This window comes from Xiphophorus maculatus, chromosome 23 (assembly GCF_002775205.1).
Source record: "Xiphophorus maculatus strain JP 163 A chromosome 23, X_maculatus-5.0-male, whole genome shotgun sequence".
Taxonomy (NCBI): domain Eukaryota; kingdom Metazoa; phylum Chordata; class Actinopteri; order Cyprinodontiformes; family Poeciliidae; genus Xiphophorus; species Xiphophorus maculatus.
The window spans coordinates 30,187,173-30,209,765 of record NC_036465.1 but is presented as its reverse complement, the minus strand read 5'-3'; the positions used below and the strand labels follow the sequence as shown (position 1 = coordinate 30,209,765).

The 22,593-nt window shown below is 39.8% G+C and overlaps 2 protein-coding genes across 3 annotated transcripts in view; one reads left to right on the top strand and one right to left on the bottom strand.

The window, feature by feature from the left end:
• The first annotated feature begins 6,771 nt into the window (after nt 1–6,771).
• On the top strand, nt 6,772–14,564 carry nkx1-1 (NK1 homeobox 1). Its single transcript, XM_005814888.2, has 3 exons — nt 6,772–7,577; nt 9,193–9,421; nt 13,492–14,564. Exons 1-3 carry the CDS (start codon nt 7,281–7,283, stop codon nt 14,223–14,225), a joined length of 1,260 nt encoding a protein of 419 aa, XP_005814945.1. The 5' UTR covers nt 6,772–7,280; the 3' UTR covers nt 14,226–14,564.
• Nucleotides 14,565–16,362: 1,798 nt separating this feature from the next.
• The window catches only part of uvssa (UV stimulated scaffold protein A), a 34,725-nt gene continuing 28,494 nt past the window's right edge, over nt 16,363–22,593 (bottom strand). For both annotated transcript variants that reach the window (XM_023328950.1, XM_023328949.1), the window contains exons 14-15: nt 17,305–17,482; nt 16,363–17,184 (exon numbers count right to left, since the gene is read on the bottom strand). In XM_023328950.1, the coding sequence (XP_023184718.1) occupies nt 17,091–17,184; nt 17,305–17,482 (272 nt within the window). In that variant the 3' untranslated portion in view covers nt 16,363–17,090. The remainder of the gene's footprint in view (nt 17,185–17,304; nt 17,483–22,593) is intronic.

Sequence of the window (22,593 nt, the reverse complement as noted above, 5' to 3'; positions counted from 1 at the left end):
CAAATTAATCTCAGAATCTTTCAAAAAAATCATGAAAATTTGTGAGATGAAAAGTCCAAATTTGCTAGAAAAAAAGTCAAAAATGTTGAGATTAATCTAAAAGCTATTTGAGAAAAACCTTGGAATTTTATGAGTTTCAAAAGTTGAGCGTTTTCAGAAATCTTTGTGTTTTTTTCCTATCTACAAGGACTCTAATAAGCCGTGGTAAGGAACACATCAAATCATCAGTACAGAAACACAGACACATTGTTTCAAAGGCAGAAAGACGAGTGGAGGTCTGAGAGGAAACTGAGATACCAGCAGAAGGAGATAAGATGTACTTAGAGCTAAACTGGAACCGGGTCCAGTGGATGACTGGATGGAAGTTATGAATCCAGAATCTGCTGAGGCCAATGAAATGATGCTGGGATTTCTGGTTGGTGCCGTCTTCTTGAAACATATACAGATATCTGATCAGTGATAATATGGGGCTGCAGGGCAGATGGACCATCTACTAAATCAAATATTTAGTCTCATATCTTTTGATTGGACGATAAAAAAGAAAAAAAAACAATTTGTGGTGTTGTGGTACTCTTGTAAACTCTGTAGAGTACATTATCACAAAATAAAAGCAAAGAGTCAATGTTCGGTTATTGGTTCTTTTCTTCTACAACAGCAGGGCATTTAGCTAATCACCTTTTCCCCTTTCAACCTTTGTTTAATGCAGAACCACTACATTGCTTCAGTCAGGTCAACACACAACAGCAACTAAATGATACACAAATAATGAACTGTAAGAAAATCAGGTGAGAAAGTCAGAAAGAGAGGGAGAGAAAGAGACAAAGAGAAGAGAGAGACAGAGAGTTCAATGATTCCAGATGAGATGAGTGCTCTGCCTGACAACTGAAATGAACAGGAATCAATAGTGAGAGCGTCTGTCTGCAGCAGATAAGAGCCACACACACAATGTTGACTATTAAAGACGACAGCTTGAGATATTACACTATTAGTTATGCTATTTTTAATCAGCTATCATATTTAATTAATTCTTCAGGTCAGATGCTATCTGAATGTCTGTGCGTGTGTGTGTGTGTGTGTGTGTGTGTGTGTGTGTGTGTGTGTGTGTGTGTGTGTGTGTGTGTGTGTGTGTGTGTGTGTGTGTGTGTGTGTGTGTGTGTGTGTGAAGGGTGGTGGTGGGGGTGGACGATTCCTACTGTAATGGAGAAGAGGAGGGGCCTGATCTAAAATATGGAACCTTAAAATGGGACAAAATAGAAAAACAAGAGGGATGGAGGACGCAGAGAGACAGACGACGGAACAAATAAAGGAAGACGTTAAAGTATGAGTTTAACATTACAAATGGGCTGCGTTGATCTGGGGTTGGAAGGGAGCAGAGCTTTTTTATTTAGATTTAGATGCATTTATTTATTTATCGCAGGCATTTTGCGGGAGCATTTGGTGCTTTCACAGTTTAAAATATGAGGCCGAGTGAGCAGCGTTTTGTGTCAGCTCTGGCAGGGCTCACTGGCAGCAGCTAGATCGGCTTTAAAGGACACAGAGACACCGACTGGCACTGACCGACTCCTTCTGAAAAACATGTTAAGCAGGCTCAGCCTTCCAGTCAGAACATTTTGTTTCTGAGCAGATGGCAGAGTATAGAAGAGCATCCATCAGTAGTTATAAAGGCATGAGGGGTTGGGCTGCAGGTCATGCAGGTCATGCAGAGCGTGTGACTGTCCGCACTGTATGGACAACAACTGACCATCTGAGTCACAGAGAGAAAAAACAAACAAATTCAAGACATTCTATTTTGTTGTAAAATGCCTCCAATCACAAAGAACTTCACATGAACCCATTTCAGAAAGTGAAACATGTATCATGTAGATTCAGTATAGATAGAGTTTTAATGATTATGCCTTAAATATAATTAAAATTCCAAGTTTATTGTCTCTGAAAATCAAAATATTCCATAAAGCATAGATTTTTTATGTATAAATGTTTTGTATGGCTCACATAGTCTGACTGCTGACTGGACAAAAGACAATCACTGAAGGGAAGCCTCAAACGATTATGCTAAAGAAGTTGCATTAAAGCATATTCACTGAAAGTTGAGTGGAAGAAAAAGGTCTGGTAGGAGAAGATGCGTCAGTTAGAGGATTTAAGTATTTTAAGGAGTTTCATAAAGAGAGGCTGGTGTCAGTGCATTGAGTCACAGACTTAATATTAACTGTTCAAATATAAAACACATATTGAAAACATATTAAAAAATGACTTAATTGCTCTTCCTGACACAAAGATGTGGACAACTTGTTTCTAAAACCTTCATTAGGATGCAACAACAATCAGTCTGTAGTTCAGACAATAAACTATTAAAGAAGGTGTAATAGTTTATTTTCCAAGCACATAATGCCATTATAACACAGTTAAGTAACTGTGTTTTGATCAGGTGTTATAAAAAGTCTTTGGCGCCTAAAATTGGGTCTCTGTCTCTTTAAGAATCTCCTGCTTTTCCCAACACTCCATCTTCAGCACATCATCGCAACAATGCTCCTACATGATGCTGTTTACAACCATTCTTGGGAGAGGAGGACTGAGAAGTAGTTTGTATGATGAACTCATCAGGTGAAGGTCAACTGCTGCTGACACTAGTCTGTTGGAGCTGACGGAGGAGGGAGGAGGGAGGAGGGAGGAGGGAGGAGGGAGGAGGGAGGAGGTCTGCTCTGTGGAGCAGAGGCTCAGCTGGAGCTGCAGCTCTGAGGAGGAGCTCTGTGGAAAAGACAACACTTTGTTTAGGTGTTTAGATGTTCAGGCACCCCACAATGGTTGCCATGGGAGATTCAAGGATTTCTCAAACATGCATGGAAGTATCATACTCCAGGTATGTTTTAGACAATTACACTACATTATGACATGATGTAAAGCTCAAAAGTGTCAATTTTGCATAATACAGAATTATATATATATATATATATATATATATATATATATATATATATATATATATATATATATATATATATATATATATATAATCTCTTACTATATGCTGATGACATACAACTTTAAATCTGTACATTACTGCAACCCTTACATAAGTATGTTTCACATGATCATGAGAAGAATCCCAGAATTTCTCAGAAGTCATTGTTTTAGCTGATGGCAGAAACCTCGCTGATCCAGATCAACATTTTCAACAGCCACATAAGATTTCTTGTCAAAACATGACATGGAAAACCAGGCGGATTATTTCATTTCCAGTAAAGTAGACTAATGTAATGGTGGCTTAGGTGTAAAAACTCTCTCAGTGTCCCGATTTATCACTGCAACAACTCTCTGTTTGCACAAGAGAATTTCAAATGAAAGCTGCATGAACGTTGCTTTACAAACAAACTTGCCTTTCCATTGCTGGAGCTCAAATCATTTAACTATTATATTTGATTTATACGTTTCTGTTGTAAATGTGCTGACATTGAAATCTTCAGTAATATTTTTAAATGTTTCGTTTCAGGACAACATTCTGTGGTCTAAATGCAGCAGGCTATGAGCTGGGAGCGAGAGCAGAGCGAGGAAGGAGAAGGAGTGGGGGTGAGGAAGGAGATGAAGGTTGTGGGAGTGATGAAAGCGTCTCTGACCAGCCACCAGATCAGGCAGCTCAAGCTGCTAATTATAGTAATTATGATTCATTACTGGCTCAGATTAATTTAATAAAGAGGAGGCTGAGCAGAGCTCGTTAACCTTCATTAGAATAATTGTAGACACAAGACGCACACACACACACGCACACACCCCTACATATTCAGCAGTGTGAGGCTTGGGAGTGTTCCTGCAGCAGCCACCTGCTGGAACTGTGAGAACCGCGGGATGGGCACTGTGTGTGTCTGTGTGTGTGTGTGTGTGTGTGTGTGTCTGTGTGTGTGTGTGTGTGGGGTGTGTGTGTGTGTGTGTGTGTGTGTGTGTGTGTGTGTGTGTGTGTGTGTGTGTGTGTGTGTGTGTGTGTGTGTGTGTGTGTGGGTGTGTGTGTGTGTGTGTGTGTGTGTCTGTGTGTGTGTGTGTGTGTGTGTGTAGGGGTGTGTGTGTGTGTGTGTGTACCTGTAGTTTTTGCATCATTGCTGCTGTGTGTGAGTCCGTCCTTAAACACCCACAGTGAACTGTGTTCTGAAAGAAATTTTAGCCAAATGTTTAGACAAAAAGGATGGCAAGTTTTGTAGTTTTACAAATACAATTTAACAAATCAAGTGTGTGTTTTAGAAATATCAGTATTTAGTGTCAAATAATTCACTCAAAGTTACATTTTGGTCATTCAGAAGTGGTTTCATAGCCTAAAAAGCACTAGAAATGCATGTTCCCCCAAAATAGAATAAATGTTTCATAAATCTCCTACTAAAGTATTTTATTAATAACCTCTGTTCAGCACACAGCACTCATCAGCAATGTTTTAGACTTTGAACTCAAGTTGATCAAATGAAACACTCTTAAATACAATCCATCACAGCAATGTCAAATCACACAGCAACCAGCAACCAGCAACCAGCAACCACAGCGTCATTAGCCAGCAGGATTGTAAGCTTCACTTTCTCACAGGAACCTTCCCTTCTGACTGGACACTGTAAGAACCAATACAAAACAGACAGATGTTTATGGCTGCTGATGTTAGTCCCCGACAAATGGCACCCTGGGCAGGGAGTCACATCCTGTGTATGTGACCAGACATGTCACTGTGGCACACAGCTGATATTTGACAGTTGGTCAGAAAGGACGATGAGGTCAGCTCATTTGGAGGATTTTCTTTATTCACGTTATTTTTATTTGTACATGCAGTGTACAAATTGGCCCCAGAATCAAACCAGGGACCAGACTGCAGCCTCTGTGGTTCTCCTGCTGAGCCAGCTGGTGCATCATATTCAGCATCTTTGATCAAACTCTGTATTCTATGGGTTTTTTTACTACGCTAAATTGTGTTACAGTTTCCCTAATGCATTTTGGATCTTTAACATCACTGCTTGACTTTATTAAACCCTCCCCCAATGATCATTGCTTTTACTCATCTTATTTACGACCTGTCATAGTGCTGCTGTTATCTGCATTTTGTTCAGACTTACAAATTCAAGTAAATTCAGACATAAGCAGAGAATGCAGGTCCCCACAGAGGTGGCGGCTAAAATGTCCACTTTCTCTAAAGAACACAGCCATTACATTTAATTAGGCATGGTAAATGTCAGATTTATTTGCGCCGAATAACAACCCCCCCCACCTACACCCCCCCAAAAAGCCTCATCTGCAGATAAACTGATGAAGTGCCATTTAATAATCCTGCTTCTCAATTTTGCCCTACCACCACTTCTCTCCAGTCCCGCTGTAACAGCGTGTGATGGCAGTGCTTTATAGTTCCCTTCCACTTAAAATGCAAATATTTCCCAAGGTGAGTAAGGTGCTGGGATATTTAATGCACTTAATATATTGGCGTTTTTTAAATAAAGCCATAAAGACTGTTGTGGAAGCAGGAAGTAGATCAAAGAGGTGGGGCCCTGTGATTGGCTAATCATGTCTCATTGTTTCGGCCATTATTTTCCTCAACTTTTAATTTTTCCCTCTTAAGGATCATTGAGCAAGGCAATTACATGGAGCTGACCTTGTGTATTAAAGCAGGAGAGGAGGACAGGGAAGATGTCCCATCACATCCTTCTTTCTTTCTTTTTTTTTTTTTTTTTTTTAATTGTCTCTCACAACAATATAAAAAAAAAAGTGCGGGCGTCGGAGCCACCATCACTACCCATCACCGCCGCCCCTTCCCCTCCTCTGGTTGAAAATGAGAGTCAACGGAATATTAAGTCCCCGGCATTAGAATAAACACGTCGCGTGTTAAATCAAAATCCAATTCTGTGGTCTATTATTTTCTGGCATAGTAATGACTGCCAAGGATTAGGAATCAATATTTCACTGCAGCGGGGACATTACCGTCTTTATTCAGGCCGTAATTGAGTTTTGAGGAGAGGCCCTGCCCTGGAATCTGCATTAGAGATAAGGGCTGCCGTTCATGGAGGCCATTACACCTCGGCTTCACATCCCTCAACCTTGCAACATATTAGCCTTACTACATTGTAACTAACTAATAAACACGCGCTCATAAGTTAGAATTGACTGTTGCTGACCTGGCCTGACTGTAGGAAGCGCTCGCTCCTACTACAGCTAATCTGTATTTACACCTGTCAGTAAAGTATGAGTTCTATTGCTGCGCAGCTACTAACTGTGTGGGGTTAGCTATGTGTAAACAAATTAAAATCCGAAACGTTGAGCTGGCGCGTGCTTCCCGCTCCCTGCTTCTCTCCTGCCAGGACAGAGAAACGTCCCGGGCCGCACCGCCCCACGCGCGCACCAGCCAGATAATAGCCTATTAGTGCAAGTGGGATTAATTTGTAGCCAATTACAAGGCGTGAATTGAAAGGGAATGCATAAATAAGGAGAGAGACCGGCGCACACACAGTGCGTGTGTGTGTGTGTGTGTGTGTGTGTGTGTGTGTGTGTGTGTGTGTGTGTGTGTGTGTGTGTGTGTGTGTGTGTGTGTGTGTGTGTGTGTGTGATAGAGGGTCCTCTAGGGGCCGGCTGTAAGCCAAAGAGGGTGTTGAAAGCTCGACCGGGGGTGAGGTGGGGGGGAGGGGGGGGGGGCGCGAGAAAGGAGAGGCGACGGGGAGGAGAGAGAGAGAGAGCTTCTCAAAACTGAAGGAGCGGGAGAGAGCGCGAGCTGATTCGAGTTGCTCGCGCAGAGATACATCAGCGTCCGTCCCGCCTCCAGCTACTGTCAAGCTTCCAGAGCGCGCGCCCCGTGGTCACCGGGCAGAGGTCGGACTCTGTGCGTGCGTGTCATCGCGGGCTAACTGCCACGCGCCGTGTCTCTGGAGAAGTTCTGCTGAAGCGAAGAAGGATGCAGCCGACAGAGCCGGAGACAAACAGGCAGAGAGAAGAAGTTTAAAGTTTGAGCGGACAAAAAGAAGCTTCCAGTCAGGCTTAGAGCTCCTCAGCTGTCCACACTCCCGGAGTGTCCATGGAAAATCTCCACGAGCAGAAAACTGCACCTCAGACTGGACGTGAACGGGACTCGTGAGCTGGCCTGTCGAGTGAAGTTTATCCTCTGAAATGAATATCATATAACCGTTTTAAATCCAACTGGACTCAATTTTTGCCTTCTCTTTTTATTTTATTTTATTATTATTATTTTTATTATCTTTTTCACCTATTCCTCTTTTTCACATTTAATTCCGGATTCCCAAATTCCATAAAGTCTATGGGAAGGACGGAGTAAAGTGATGAACCGAGACAGAGGCGCGGCATCCGGGCTCGGATCTGACGGGATCCAGGCGGTGATGGGACGGGACAGAGCCGCAGCAGGAGGGCCCGTGGTGGACACGCTCCAGCCCGCAATGAGTCGGGACAGACCGGGGAGCGGGGACGGGGTTCAGACGATGGTGGGCCCAGAGAGCGGGGAGATGTTGGACGCAGGCGCCACCGCGGAAAAGCGGCTCTTCTCGGTGACCGGAAGCAGAGATCCTCAGGCCGTAGAGAACCACACGGAGCCCCCGCCGGTGTTAGCTCCGCCACAACAGGTGAGAGGCGGGGGCCAAACTTCATGGAGGGTCTCTGCGGAGAGAGTTAATCCCATCGCAACTTATTATTATTATTATTATTATTATTATTATTATTATTATTATTATTATTATTATTATTATTATTTAGGAACGCTTCAAATGAGCCAGATTAGTGACATGACAGGAGACAGAGACATGAAGTGGGGAAAGCTTTGTCCCACCCGGAAAACGTGATAACGTCCTTAAATTATTTACATGCATTCATGTTTGTCTTGTTTTCGATTATGTTAAAGATTTCTCATAGTTTGGGTATGTTTGCTTTCACTGTGCTTTAAAAAAAAGTTGCTAATCAACATGACAACAACTGCAAAACAACCAAAGCGCGCGCGCACACACAATAAATTTAAGTGAAATTGATTTAAATTGCCGAACTAACAGAAAACTGTGACATTTTACAAGATATCAGAATTATTTTTGTTTTATTATAGCCATAACAAAAATTTGCTCACACTAATCGAGACACAATAAAAATTTTTGCTATTTTTGCTCGGAAGTTTTCAGAAATGTGGGGAAAAAAATCTAAAAATGTTAACGTCTTTCTTAAACCTCTAATATTTCAAATTAAGTTATATTTTTTCCCCTCTTCATTTGCTCTTTATCGGCTACATTTCGTCCAGGTTTGCCATAAGCTCATCAATAGATCATTCTGTTTAATCCCTGCTGTGATCATGCTGCAATAATCTTTTCATGGAATGTCAATGACCCTTTTCCCACTCGCTCATATTATTTCAACCGAGAATGTTGATGGTATTAATGTGGGATTATTGCTGTGGACATGCTCCAGGCTGGCCTCATTAATAAATGAACGATCCTTATCTGTAGCCGTGGCGGGAACTCTTATCAGCTCAGCAGCCTACATGCACGGACACCTTCTGAGCTCCACATAAATCAGGATGTGCAAATCAACAGTAAACACGCTGCGCACAATCAGGGTCGCACCGAAAGGAGGATGGACGAATACAGTAAACATCATCCAAACATTCAGCTCCTGTTTCCGCCGTAAGATTAAGAATAACGTTTTGCCTTCATGGCCCACTCTATTTTGTACCACTGTAGACATGCAGAGGATCATAACATTGGATTGATTTGTTGTTGTTGTTTTTTCTTTCTTTGGTCGCCCAATGAGACAAGATCCAGTAAATTTAGGTTGTCGTAATTGTCATACAGATACAGTTCACGCAGAATTACTATTATTCAAATCAGATCAGAGGCATGAGTCATTTATTTAGAAAAATATTCCGATTTAATGTCCTCTCACTATAACAATAATAATAGTTATTATTATTATTATTATTAAGATGATAATAATAATAATTAAGAAAAATAATATTCCTTTTTAGAAGGATTATTATTCATTTATTAATATTAATAATACTAAGTAATAATACAATATTAATTGTATTTTCTTAGAAGGAAATACAATTAATTGAATGTTTGAATTTTTAAAATGTAGAAAATAAATAAAACCCCAACGAAATCTCACGTAAATAAAAGAAATTAAAAGAAAACATAAGAAAAGAAAAGAAGAGGAAAGAAAAACTACCTGCTAACTCTGACCTTTCTTCTTCGCCAGGGCCCCACCGGCCACCGTACCACCTCCTTCTCCGTCCTGGACATTCTGGACCCCAACAAGTTCACGAGCAACCGGCGACACACGTCTCCGCCGCAACACGTGAGCCACCACGGGGAGCGCGAGCTGATCGCTTACGATGCGGAGAACCGGAGAGCAGGGCCCGGGGAGCGCGAGCTCAGCAGCCTGGAGCCTAGCAAGAGTTGCTACGTCGCGGAGGAATACCAGAGCAGTGAGTGGGATTCATTCTCAGCTATTTTATTCAGCTATTTAGTTTGGGGTTTTTTTCTGGGGGATATATTTTAAAGAAAACTATGGAGGCTTTTACTAAACTATTTTTAATTAGAGTGCTGATTCGCTTTTATTGATATTTACTATTTATGGAGTGGTAAATATTTTACCGTCGGATCGCTTTATAAACTGCTTATTTATTATGATATGCATTTTTAATCACTACTACAGTCATGTTGGGGAAGTAGACTATTGTTAAGTTTCCCGTTCGTACGGTTCAACTTCAACAGAAAAATAAAGCAGGATTTCCATCTCAGAATTATGAATCCCAGCTGAATCATTGTTCCAGGACGTGTCCGCTGCCTGTGATGGGATCCGTCTAATCACTGAAAAATAAATCGATTTTAAAGCTGGAACATGCATTCAATCCATCAGGAATGAAAATAAAGTGTGTTTCTAGTTGAAGACTTAATAATTCGTTTTCAAAAGGGGGGAAAAATCAATTTGGCTTCTATTTAGAGCTCAGTTTAAACTAGAGAAAATAAAGTTGACAGGCTGCAGTGTGTGTGTGTGTGTGTGTGTGTGTGTGTGTGTGTGTGTGTGTGTGTGTGTGTGTGTTTAGATCTGATCGGAGGTGTGTGTTATTGATTGGTGAATATCTGTTTCCAGCAGCAGACTGAGGGAACTAATAGAACTCATCTAAACTGCAGTCAGATCGTATTCTTTTCTTTTTTTCTTTTTAACATGAACATGTATTTTCCTATTATTTTTATCATCATGTTTGTTAACAGACGTGTTGCTGCGTCTTACAAACACTTAGACAAATCAGACACACCAATAAATCCTAGCGAATCACTTTGGAAACGTCTTCCAACAAGACGAACATAATGATTATAATTATGGTAATAATAATATTGTTGATTCATATTTAGAGGAGATTAAATTAAAAAAATTCACGAGATATTTTACTAAATAAATAACGAATGCCTCTCATCTAATTTGAGCTGTTGCAGAAAAATCAGTCTATAATTCGATAATAATTACTCTAGATATCATTGATGCTACATATATGTTTGGTGTTGGAGATTGATAAATAAATTCTCATTTTTTATAAATCAGATTAAAGTTAAAAAACTAAAGCTAACATTTCAGCTATTATATAATAATAATAACAAATATTCATATAACCTTTGTTGTTTTTATTGATTAAACATTAGCTAATCAGAGCACAGGGACGTTTTAAACTAAATAGCATTTCTGTTCATTCATTGTCACGTGCTCAATGAATTGGTTACTCTAAATTAAAGTATTATTTTATAGCATAACTGATTAAAAACTGTGCATATAAATAATAATAATAATAATAATAATAACTATTATTATTATTATTATTATTATTATTATTGTCATGTCTGAAATGCTTTTCAGAGCCTGTAAGTGTGTTTCCATTCTCAGCGTTCAAAGCATTTTTTCCTTGAAATATTTAAAATAAATTCAGTCAAAATATTTATATATTTTTTTTGAATATTCAAAACATTTTCATTGATATTTGTGTTGTGGTTTTACTGCTAGTCTGATCAGGCCTGCTGCCGGTCAGACCTGGGTACTGTGGAAGCCCAGCAGCTTTTATTGCTTTTTAATTATTTTTATTTAAATGTCAGTTTAATTTTTAAAGTGGCTACAGTTGTAATTTCCATAATAGTTTCTATATTTCTGTTATATATTGCAGTACATAAGAGATAAATGAACAGAAGCTAACTCCTGGAGGCCAGAGCCTCCAACCAACCTGAAAGCCCCATTTCATTTCTATTTATGTTTTACTGCAATTCTATATTTGCTGGGCATAATTCAAACGAAAATTATCGGAATGTTATTAGATATTTTTTAATCTGACAAACGAGACTCATTGGGATACATATTCTAATTTCTCCTTTAACCATATTTTTTTCATGACAGGTGAAAATTAATTATGAATAAATAAATGATTAAGCCCATAATTGTTCATACCCTGGACTGATTCAGGTTTAGATTTGTCTTTAAATATTGACCAACATGTTTCTTCTGACTGGAGTAATATTCATATTTTAGTGGTTCAGATATTCTTGACTTTGATCTGACAGATAATCTGTGCAGGGAGCTGATGAGGCTGATAGCAAAGTTAGTATAGGAAACATGCAAAAAGCAGTAATCATAATATAGATTTGACTGATTTAATTGTAATATTTTTTTCCTTTGAATATTGAAAATGTGACTTTTTTTTTTTTTTTTTTTTACAAAAACGTGAATGAAAACCTTTTTTCAGTATCAATGCTCCTTTCACATTGTTTTATCATCTTTAACCAAAGCCTGTATCCAGCTGTAAATATTTATTAAATAAATGGAATAATTTTAATCTATAGCTGAAGGCTACACATCTGCAGCCATAACTCAGTTCATCATATCTGAACTGTGTTTCATGTTTAACTACAGAGCCTGGCAAAAGTATTCACACCCCTTTAAATATTTTCAAACTACAACCAACAAACCTCAGTCTAGTAGTTTGTTGGAATTACCTGTGAATGATTTTGACTAGGCTACTCTAACACAGAGATCTGCTTTAATCTAAACCAGGGGTCTCAACCTCCAGTCCTCCAGTTGCTGTCCTGCAGTTTTTAAATGTGCCACAGATACAAAACACTGGAATAAAATTACTTAATTTCCTCCTCCTTGTGTAGATCAGTTCTCCAGAGCCTTAATGACCTAATTATTCTGTTCAGGTGTGGTGCAGCAGAGGCTCATCTAAAAGTTGCAGGACTGGAGTTTGAGACCCCTGATCTAAACCATCCCATAATACCTGTGTAGCTGTTCAGGCTGGTTGTCCTGCTTTAAGCTGGAGCCTCTAACAACTTCTCCTCCAGGATTTTCATGATTTGGCTCCATCCATGTTCCAGTCAGCTCTGACCAGCTGAAGAGAAAACATCCCCACAGCATCATACTGCCACCAGCATGCTTCATCATAGGCGTGGTGTGGCACACACAGCATGTAGCATTTAGGCCAACACCCCTGATTCTGGTTCTATCTGGTGGCTCACAGCAAACTTTAACTAGGACCTCGTGGAGGTTTCTGTCATCAAGTTTGAGCTAAAGTGTTGAAACAACAGCTGCTGTTAGAGATACCTCAACCAACTATTGGGGGGAAATACTGTATAGTATATCCAGTCATATTCAATACATTAGAATATGTGTTAAAATGAGTCCAGTTTGTCAGATTAAAATCACCGTCTGAGGCAGTAAACATGAATTAAGCCCAGCCCACATTTCTGTGAAAAAGAAAAATTTGTTTTTATATTGATCTGATGTAATATTCTAATTTTAAATGTCATGGGATTTATTTTAGCTCTAAGTGAAAAATAATCATAATTAACAGAAATAATTCAAACATCCATCTGTGTGTAATTAATATATAGAATGTGTTTCACTTTGTGATTAAGTTCCCGAAATAAATGGATTTTTCAGTAATATTCAGATTTATTGAATGGCTCTGTGGACGTAACTGTCAGATATTTCTGCATTAAGAATCTTTTTTTTTTGGCCGATATAATTTCTGAGAAAATGAATTTTTTGATTCACTTAATTTAAATACAGATTTTAATGCTGAAATGAGACCTATCTATCTATCTATCTATCTATCTATCTATCTATCTATACATACATACATACATACTCAGCCAAATAATCAAGATGTTTGGACAAGAAGCACCTGACTAGTTCTGAGAAGCACAAAGCTACAATTGTAGCTCAGTTAACAGTTGAGAAAAGGCAGAAACAGAAATCAGTAGCTTCATTTCCTTCCCTTCATCTGCCTAATCTGTGTTATTCCAGATTGACATGTATTTGATGATTTCATATCCAGTTTGCTGGATGCGATTTCATCCCAGTCATAAGCAGGACAGCAGACCTCATTTTGTCTTGTATTCCTGCCTGAAGTGTTAGCTACATTTGTTTGTGGCATAATGGAGAACTGGTTGATTGGTTGAACCACAGGTTCAAGCTTCCTGCACCTAAACTGTTGTTGTTGTGTTCATCTTTCAGAGGACAGTTTTGTATACCGAAGTCCAGATGAGGAGGACTACCACCGCTCTGGGACTCCAGACTCTGAGGGTCCGGATGGGACCTACAGCAGCGAGGAGAGCAGCTCTGCTCTGCCTAGCAACGGAGACAGAGAGCTGGGCCACTCTGACCCCAGCAGAGACACAAAGAGCCCCAATGGAGGCCCCCCGGCTCAGATCAGCAATGGTCAGACCAACACAGGGCAGGGCACCAAGCCCAAGAGGAAACGCTCCGGCTCGGACTCCAAGTCGGGGAAGCCCCGCAGGGCCCGGACTGCCTTCACCTACGAGCAGCTGGTGGCGCTGGAAAACAAATTCAAGTCCACACGCTACCTGTCGGTGTGCGAGCGCCTCAACTTGGCTCTGTCCCTGTCCCTCACCGAGACCCAGGTCAAGATCTGGTTCCAAAACCGCCGGACCAAGTGGAAGAAGCAGAACCCTGGGGCCGATACCTCGGCCCCCACGGCGGGGGGAGCCGGAGGAGCAGGGGGGGCAGGTGGGGTAGCAGGGGGAGGCCTGGGCAGCCTGAGTCCTCTGAGCCCGTCTCCTCCGGTCAGCGGCCACCTGGCCATGCACGCTGGCTACGCCGGACACCACCACCCCCCCACAGGGAGCCTGGTGCAGCTGCCTTTCCTCACAGCCAGCCATGTCCTGTCTCCATTCATGCTGGGAACTCAGAGCTACGCTGCGCCTGCCTTCTACAGCACACACCTGTAGAGCCACACAGTGAACTGCAGAGCAGCAAACCTTTTTACTACCAATACCTGAAGGCTTTAAATCAGTGGATTATTTTGATAGATTGTGAATATGAACCAGAACTTGTACATAAATCTATGTTGTAGCTTCCTCTGAATGCTGTCTGGACCTGTGTGATAGACCAAGAATTGAGTTATTTCTTTCTGTTTGATTTCACGTCTGTACAAATACTGAATGTTTATTTAAGACGTAAGGAATGGCTTGATCTATCGTCAGTACTGTGTAATTCCAGCTGTGATCATTTTCATTTCCCTTATTTATTGAATTTGTTCCAGTTGCCATGAAATCCCTGGATGTACTGAATCCTCAGCCCAACATGATACTGTTCTTTGATATTAAAAAGATGAATAATTATATGCAGAGATGGAGGCTTTTGGATTTCTTCTGTTTTTTTGTTTTTTTTCCTACAGAGGGTTGCGGAAAAATCATAATTCCATTTCACAACCTCGCTTCTTTTCCCCATTACTGTCCTTCTGTTTAAAGATGAGCTAGGGCACAAATAGGATGAGGCTGTTGAGCTCAGACACTTGGCAGAATAAATAAAAAGAGCTTTAAAAAACATATAGATCAGTATTTCTTACCAGGAGTTTCTAAAAGAGTAAGACAGAAAGCTGTCTTTATTATAAAAAGGGGGTAAATTCTGCTCCATCTTTATGTACTTAAGATAGTAATTGACCATATGCTGGCAAATTTAGCTTGAAAAATCTTTTTTACTTCTGTGCATAATTTCACCAGAGATGAGAACAGTTAAAGACAGAAGTTGAGCTGTTCTGTTTCCCATTTAAAACCAAAATCTGTTTAATATGGTACCCAACATCCCGGACAAGCCCCCAAATCTGAAACAGTCCCTTATTTGGCACAAATAACAATCTTAAAAAAAATAAGGAATGGCTTCAGAATTGAGGTTGGAATATTCTACAAAGTTTTCAAAATAAAAATAAAGATCTATACAAACTTTGGAAGCAAAGCCCAAACCAAACTGAACACACAACCATGCGGAGAGCTTGGCCTAACCCCAACCCTATAAAACCACAGCATAAATTTGGAGTTAAGAATAGATTGCACTGTTAGGGAGAGACGGATGATCTCCAAAGTAAAATCAACACTTTAAAGGTGCATCTGAGCATAAATGAACTAATTAGATTTTTTTAAAAAGTTCCTCGGTTAAAGGAATTCCCATTGACAGCTTCATAAACTACCTACATGGAACAGAAAAACATTAGAGAACTGTTGTTTTCTTGCAAAAAGCAGTTGTATTGTGTTATTACTGCCTAATGACCAATAAAGACACACAAATGGTCGTTAGTGGGTCCAGTCTATCGATGAGTAGATTTCTACATTTCTTCATGTTTACCTAAAGATTCTGATTGACGACGTTCTTCTATCACATTAGCCTAGATTTTTATGTACTCACTCCATAGATATAAAGTCCAATCGCTGTTACAGAGTACTCAGTTAAAGTTTCATTGCTGAAAATCATAACTTGCATATCTGCGATGAAAGTGTTGCTCCAACTCTGAGCTGCTGAGTGGCTTCTTGTTTCAAACTGCTGCAGTGGGAGGAGTTGCGCCTAACAGAACGTCATACTGGAAATGATCAAATCTGGGGGAAAAACATTTGAGGGTCTCATAGTTGAAATATCTATAATTATAGACCACTAGCCCAGTTAGAATGCTCTGTACTCTTATTGGTAAATGTGGGAAAATATGTACAAAAACCTTCAAAATATTGATTTGTGGTGGACAAAGACGTTCCTAACTCACCAGGATCCCAACCTGACCTCAGCATGGCAGAGTGAGTATCATCATATGTGACAGCAGGTAGAAACTCACCTTCACAATCATGTTAACTCGATTCTGTAGCTTCTCAACAGTTAAACAGCTGCAGAGAGGAGGCAAAATCATTTAGTAGTTTGTATTGTGAATGTAGCAAGGGAAGAGCTACTTTAAACCATTCTCTGTGTTTTACTGAACTTTAATTTTATGATGCCAGTGCTTAACATTATCTTACTTCTTTCTCCGTACTTGTTGTGTGGTAGATCCTAATTTCTCCCCACTTGAAGCAGAGACAGTAATACAACAAGCCAAGACATTTTCCCTATGGTACAAATCATTTTAATGCACACAGTAGTATTAAACCTAACTCATGCATTACCCCATAATACATAAATTAATCATTCAGCAAAAGTAGAAAAAACGTAAAAATCTGAGACACAGGATCATACAAACATTAATGCAATATTTGACTTAGGATATTTAACAGAAATGTCCTTGTTATCAGCAGGATGCCCTTTTTTACAGGAAGTGTGTGAACGTTTGTTAGCTTGGTGTTGATCAGTGGAGGTAGATGGGCAGTACGTACTGTACTGTACTGACTCTAGTTTTCTGGCTGATTACTGATCTTAAAAAGTCTGATCTGCAATTTTGACTGATATTGATTTTGGGAACATGTTTGTGAATATTGCAATTAAGAAAACATACAGTCACAGTGTAGAAAAAAGCTGAGTTGCTGGTGAGATGTTAGATCATGTAGCTTAAAAAAATCTTTGTATTAATATTAATAATGTGACTCAATGAAATCATGCCTATTTTTACTCCACTGGGTTACTACACTGTCTCAAACACATAAATTATCCCACAAATTTTCCTTGTGAGTCCTTCCAAAAACATGAATATTGTGAATGTTCCGTCAGTCATGAAATGCAGGCACATAAACACACACATCATTAGGTTAAAAACTGTGACTCAGTTTCTTTACCCAGATGTTAACAGTCCCTGATCGTTGTGAAAGAGGCTGTCAGTATAGAGCACAGCGACAGAAACACGGTCAGTTGAGGGCGTAGTTAAACTGGTTGGAGAACTTGTCGTGTTTTCTCCTGTCGGCTTTACTTAACACCTGAGCCACTCTGCGCATGGTGCTCCTAGAGAGGGGAGGTGGACAAGAAAACAAAGGCAGTTTTACAACTTCCTGACAGGACCACATAGCCTCCAACCACTTAGCTCAGCTCAGAGAAGGCTTAGCCAAAGCTGAAGAGTCGTACTTGTTGAAGACTTTTCTCTCCAGTCTGGAGCGCGACGTGTTGCTGCTCTGCTTTAGATCGCTGAGGTTGGGGTATTTCTTCTTTTTCCCCTTCCGGTTTTTACCTCCCACCCGACTGGAGCCCAGGTCTTCTCCTGTTGCTGCTTCGATGTCGCGCATCAAGTCCACATCACGCCAGTCTGCAACACATTTCCACACAACAGAGTGAGCAAAGTGAAGCTCGACGGGAGAGAAACAAAACAAACTGGAGGTGTTGAAACATTAACACTTTCCACCGCTCATCTTTCCTCTTCTTTGTTTAATGCATCCACCTTCAACACCTTCATTACTTCACTTACACACTACTCAGCTTAGCTTTAGCTATTTGGAATTTCCTTTTTGTTGGTAGCTTAATAAACATTATTTTATGTAGCCTTTGTCATGTCTTGAGACAGCTTTCTAAGAGATGGGTTTTTACATCATAAATGAGTCTGAGGTACTGAGAGTTAGCATCCTGGATCTTGCACACATAGTGCCGTGGAAGTGATTGGTACGTCTGAATCCAATGATCTGGATGTATGAAAGTCAGTGGTGGACACCATCAACTAAAGCGTTAGTTGTGCTAACCCTAAAGCACCGATTATAGGCATTAGTTCCACTAAAGCCAAAGTGCCAACATGGTATTTAGCAGAAACTAACACTAAAACTCTACACCAACACCTTACTTAGCATAGGCTAAGGCTAAAGCGCTATACCAACATGTTATTGAATGGAGGCTAACACGAAATGCTATACCAACATGGTATTTAGCAGAAGCTAATGCTAAGTCACTAAATTCAACCTGTCATTAACCAACAATACAACCAGGTTTGTCATTATGCAGCAACCTGGACGGTTGCGCTTCAGGAAGTGGTTCTTTGGAACAACCTTTCACTTTTAGAGTTCAGATTTAGAGTTGTTGAGTTTTGTTAATTCTGTTGCTGATTTTGCCCAATTCTTAACCGTCAATAACCAAAACTTCAACACAGATGTCAAATTTTATTCAGCTGAAAGTTCACAAAACAGTCAAGTAAATTAATGTTTTTAGAATCTATCCGGAAAAAAATAATCTAGAGGAAGTGAAGTGCGCACAGCGTTTTCAACGTTAGCAAATATGCTAAAGTGCTAAACAAAGAAAATCAGCTCCGCTATTAGCAGATTAGCAAAACGGCGCCAACCACTGGTGAAAGCTTTTGCCGCCAAGGTCATCTTTTGTTTTTTATTTCCAATTTAAAAACGAGGTCTTCATTTAGTCAGGATTTGACAACATCTATGGCTTTTCAACATCCAATCAATCATCAGTTTTAATTGATTTTTCCATCCATTCAGCAATGGAAGTATGCAACACATGCCAAAATCAAAAGGTTAGCACTTGAGTATGTCTCCAGTTTCTTCTCATAACAATTACACAAAAAGCAATTTGACAGAGAAGTGTAATGAAGTAATAGCAGCTGATAAGGTAAATGAGCTCCGACTGCTTGGTTTCACAGAGCATGGGAAGCGAACGTCCTCTGGGCTAATTTGGATCCTATTCTGGTGTTAATGAAAAGTGTAGTGCCATAATGCTGGCTGATAAAGTAAAAGCGGCTGGAACGCAGAGTAATGACGATCTAAACGAAGAGAAGCCTCTCGTTAATGATGGACCGCGGCAGAATTAGAGATAAACCTGCAGTAATTCAAAGTAATTACACTGTGATTGTGATGGGATTGAGGTCTGGCTCACTGCTCTGTCAAAACACTGACCTCAGCTCCGTGTGTGTGTGTGTGTGTGTGTGTGGTTAGTCATCAGCTGTTTGACCCTGGGTCTGACTGGACCTTCAACTATCCCTCACACACACACGCCCACACACACACTCGAAGGCGAATGTAATTTAGTTTAAGTGAGTAGTTGCTAGTAAAAGAGGGGTTGCATTAACATTCAGTTTGTATGTTGTGTTTTTTTTTGTTGCTCAAGTCGAAGAGAAAAAGCAACAAAAACAAAAGGTCAGATGTGAGATGAGAGGGTAAAGGAGAAGAAATATGAAGAAAGGAAAGCGAGACTATGAATTCAATCAGAACTGCAGCAGGGCTCTTTTCTCTGTCAACACCTTTTAGCCCATCCAGATGGGGTCTGTGGGGGTTAGGGCAGGGGCCAGCCCACACACTCATCCTCTGAGGTATCTGGGGTCTTTGGTTGGTTCATCTCTAAGCTACGCTCTGCTAAGCACAGGGGCCCTGCCTGTCTGTGTGTGGGAGAATAAATCCAGACCATCCCAGTGTAGAGGCGCATCCATTCCTCTCATCTCTGTCAGCCGGTCGGCTTCATGGATCCGAGCATTTCAGTGCCTGTCGTCTGTTAAGGTTGGAATAGACAGCAGCCAAGATCGTTAACATTCTAGCCTGAAATCAGTTTGTTTGAAAAGTATCCTGTAAAACAAACGTTCCCTCATGAACCTGAACAGCTTTTACAACACAGAACATCCAAAGCAGCACATTTCAGCATAGAAGCTCCTGGGACTCAGCTGGTGACTGGAACCAGACAAGACAAGGTGTGGATGCTGTTACTGAGTGCAGCAGACGAAAACATTTTCAGTATCGCAGGAAGTAGATAGGTAAGATTTTGTTTTTAGGGTAATAAATTTTCTAAATTTTCTAGAACCAATTAAATGGTTTCATTCACTTCCTCCGTTGCCATTGCCAAACTACATCTCTATATAGACCAAATTTCACAAGTCGGTTGAAATTCAAACGGAGAAATCCAGCTCAATGGGAGAAATCCCAGACGGATCACTGAAGGGTGATGAGAATTGAGCAGAATTTCACAGCAAGGCAACAGCCAGGCTGGTATTACAGCAAAGTTGCTCCGTTTTATCCTTTAGAGTTTTCAACCTCAGTTTATCACTGAATAACCTTCATTTGGTTTTGAAAATGTCAGTTAAGGTAATGATGCCTTTAATTTGAATTTAGTGCTTTCTATCTGCAGAGTTAAAAAAATAAAGTTTGTGATTTGTTGGGGTGCAAACTACTATTAGCGCCACAAGCTAATAATATTTTCTCTTTATTTTATGACTTCAAACAATAAAATGACAGAGTTGCAAATCACTCTGAGTGCAAATAGTTTAATAGGTAATTGTCAGAAGCCCTAAAATAATTTATACCTTTTCCTTTTACTGTTATAAACTCAACAGTCATAATAGATGCTAAACCTGGAGCTTTTCTGTAAAGTCCCAGTAGTAACTCTTTGGAAGATAGTCTTGGTTTTTGTATTTCTTCATTGAAATGTGACCAGTGTCATACATTCACTCAAAATAAAACTTCCCTATTGGGGCAAAAAAAGAATCCATTCTATGCCTTAGCTTGAAACGATCCTTGTCTAGTGTTAAGTCACCTAAGGCTAGGTTTCAGCTCTTTCAATGTTAACTAAAAAATTACTTAATCGTTGCTTTAAGATACCTGAAAGATCCTCTTACCATTACAATTGTTAAGTTTCTCTAACGTCTCTACTGCCCCAGATTTTCTCCAGGTATTTCTAAATATTTCCACCTATTGCTTCTCATTGAGTATCTCTAATAATATGGAGTTTTTTTGTGATCTTCTTCTGATCTTGTATGATTATCTTCTGACTCTTTGTAGCCTCTCTGCTAACTGTGGCTTCATATAAAGGAAGCAAATGTCAGGATAATCCTACTGGGACAGCTGACCTTTGCTTCAATTGGACCTGATGGCAAGTCTGAACTCAGCCAGGCTAAATGCTGAAACTAATTCAAAATGTTTAGTTTATGAGTGTGAAAATTTATGCTAATGGCAGATAGCAACACAAATAAACATGTGGATAACCTTTATTTTTTTCAGATTTGTTTCCTCAAATAAGTTTGTTTTTAGGTAATTAATACACTGGCTGATTAACAGAGGTGTGTACACTGTTGAGAACCACAGTGGATCATGCTAGGCCTAGCCTTCTCAGTAACTAGCCATAACTTGCTCATCTGTGGCCTTATTTTAACTTTATACATCTTAATTTCACTTTCACCTATATTTTTATTAACTGATTGTATAACAACATATGTCAGACAGTTAATAGTTTCAGTTTCCCTTTGTTCCTGTTAAATTCATCTCTAATCAGTGCCTGCGGCTGTTAGCTTGTCCTGTTGTCGCTCTGAGGTCACCAGGAGTTTTCCTCTGATGGATTTCACCACCTGCTTTGATTCATCTGTCACCACAGCAACATCAACTGGTTCTCCATATGCCTTACTGAACTTTACTTTGGGAAACAAGGGTTAGGGAAAATTCACATTATACCACACCAGCTAAAACCAATAATGGCCTCTGTGTTTGACTGAACGTTTTAAAGACCTAAGATTCAGCCAAAAAGAGTCAGTATGTGTCCAGATTACGCACCAACTGTCACCTTTCTACTAAATATATGCAGTAATTAAATGCAGCAGAGCCCAGAACAGTTTCTAACAGAGAAACACAGTGACACATTCAGAAACATCTAAAACGTCTAAATCTATGATCTATGATAACCAAGCTGTTTAGGTCAGTCCTGTATCAGGCTTCTTCTCCAGCACCAGTTGAACTGTTCTTCCCAAATACCAGTGGTGGGCACACTTCTGCTAATCCACTAACGAGCTAATTCGGGAACCAACTCTCCATTTAGCGTTGTAGCATTTTTGCCAACTTTGAAAACATGCAGTGCACTTGAATTCTGGATGAATTCTACAGCGCTAAGTTACTCAGCTGGTTCGTAAACTTTGAGTTGAATAAAGTTCAACATCTGTGTTGAAGTTTTAGTTGCTTATTTGGCTGTGATGAATTCTTCGACTAGTTCCATGTTTATATTATTTTGAAGTAGGTAAAGATATTTCAGTTTCTTTTTGTCTCCTCAGAATCACTACCCATGATGCAGTGCAGCAAATTATGTTTATTCTGTACCCAGAATGCAGTTCTACAATAAAATACCATGTTGGTATTTAGCAGGCGCTAAAGAACTAATGTTTGTGATTAGTGTTTAAACTAATGTTTAGTCTAACTGAGGACTTTTCAACGTCACATTCCAGTAATTAATAGACACCATGTTATTTTTCCAAAGTAACTCTGGCTACATTTAGATTGATTTTACTGTTTGTCATGATAGTGTTATATAATTGTGCCATTATCTTTTAAGTTATCAAAGTTATCAGAAAATGTGGAGAAAACACTATGTGATCATTTTTGATGTACTTTAAATATTTGTTCATGTTAAAAATAAACAACAGCAGTTTGATAAACTCTACTGCAAACCATTTACTGA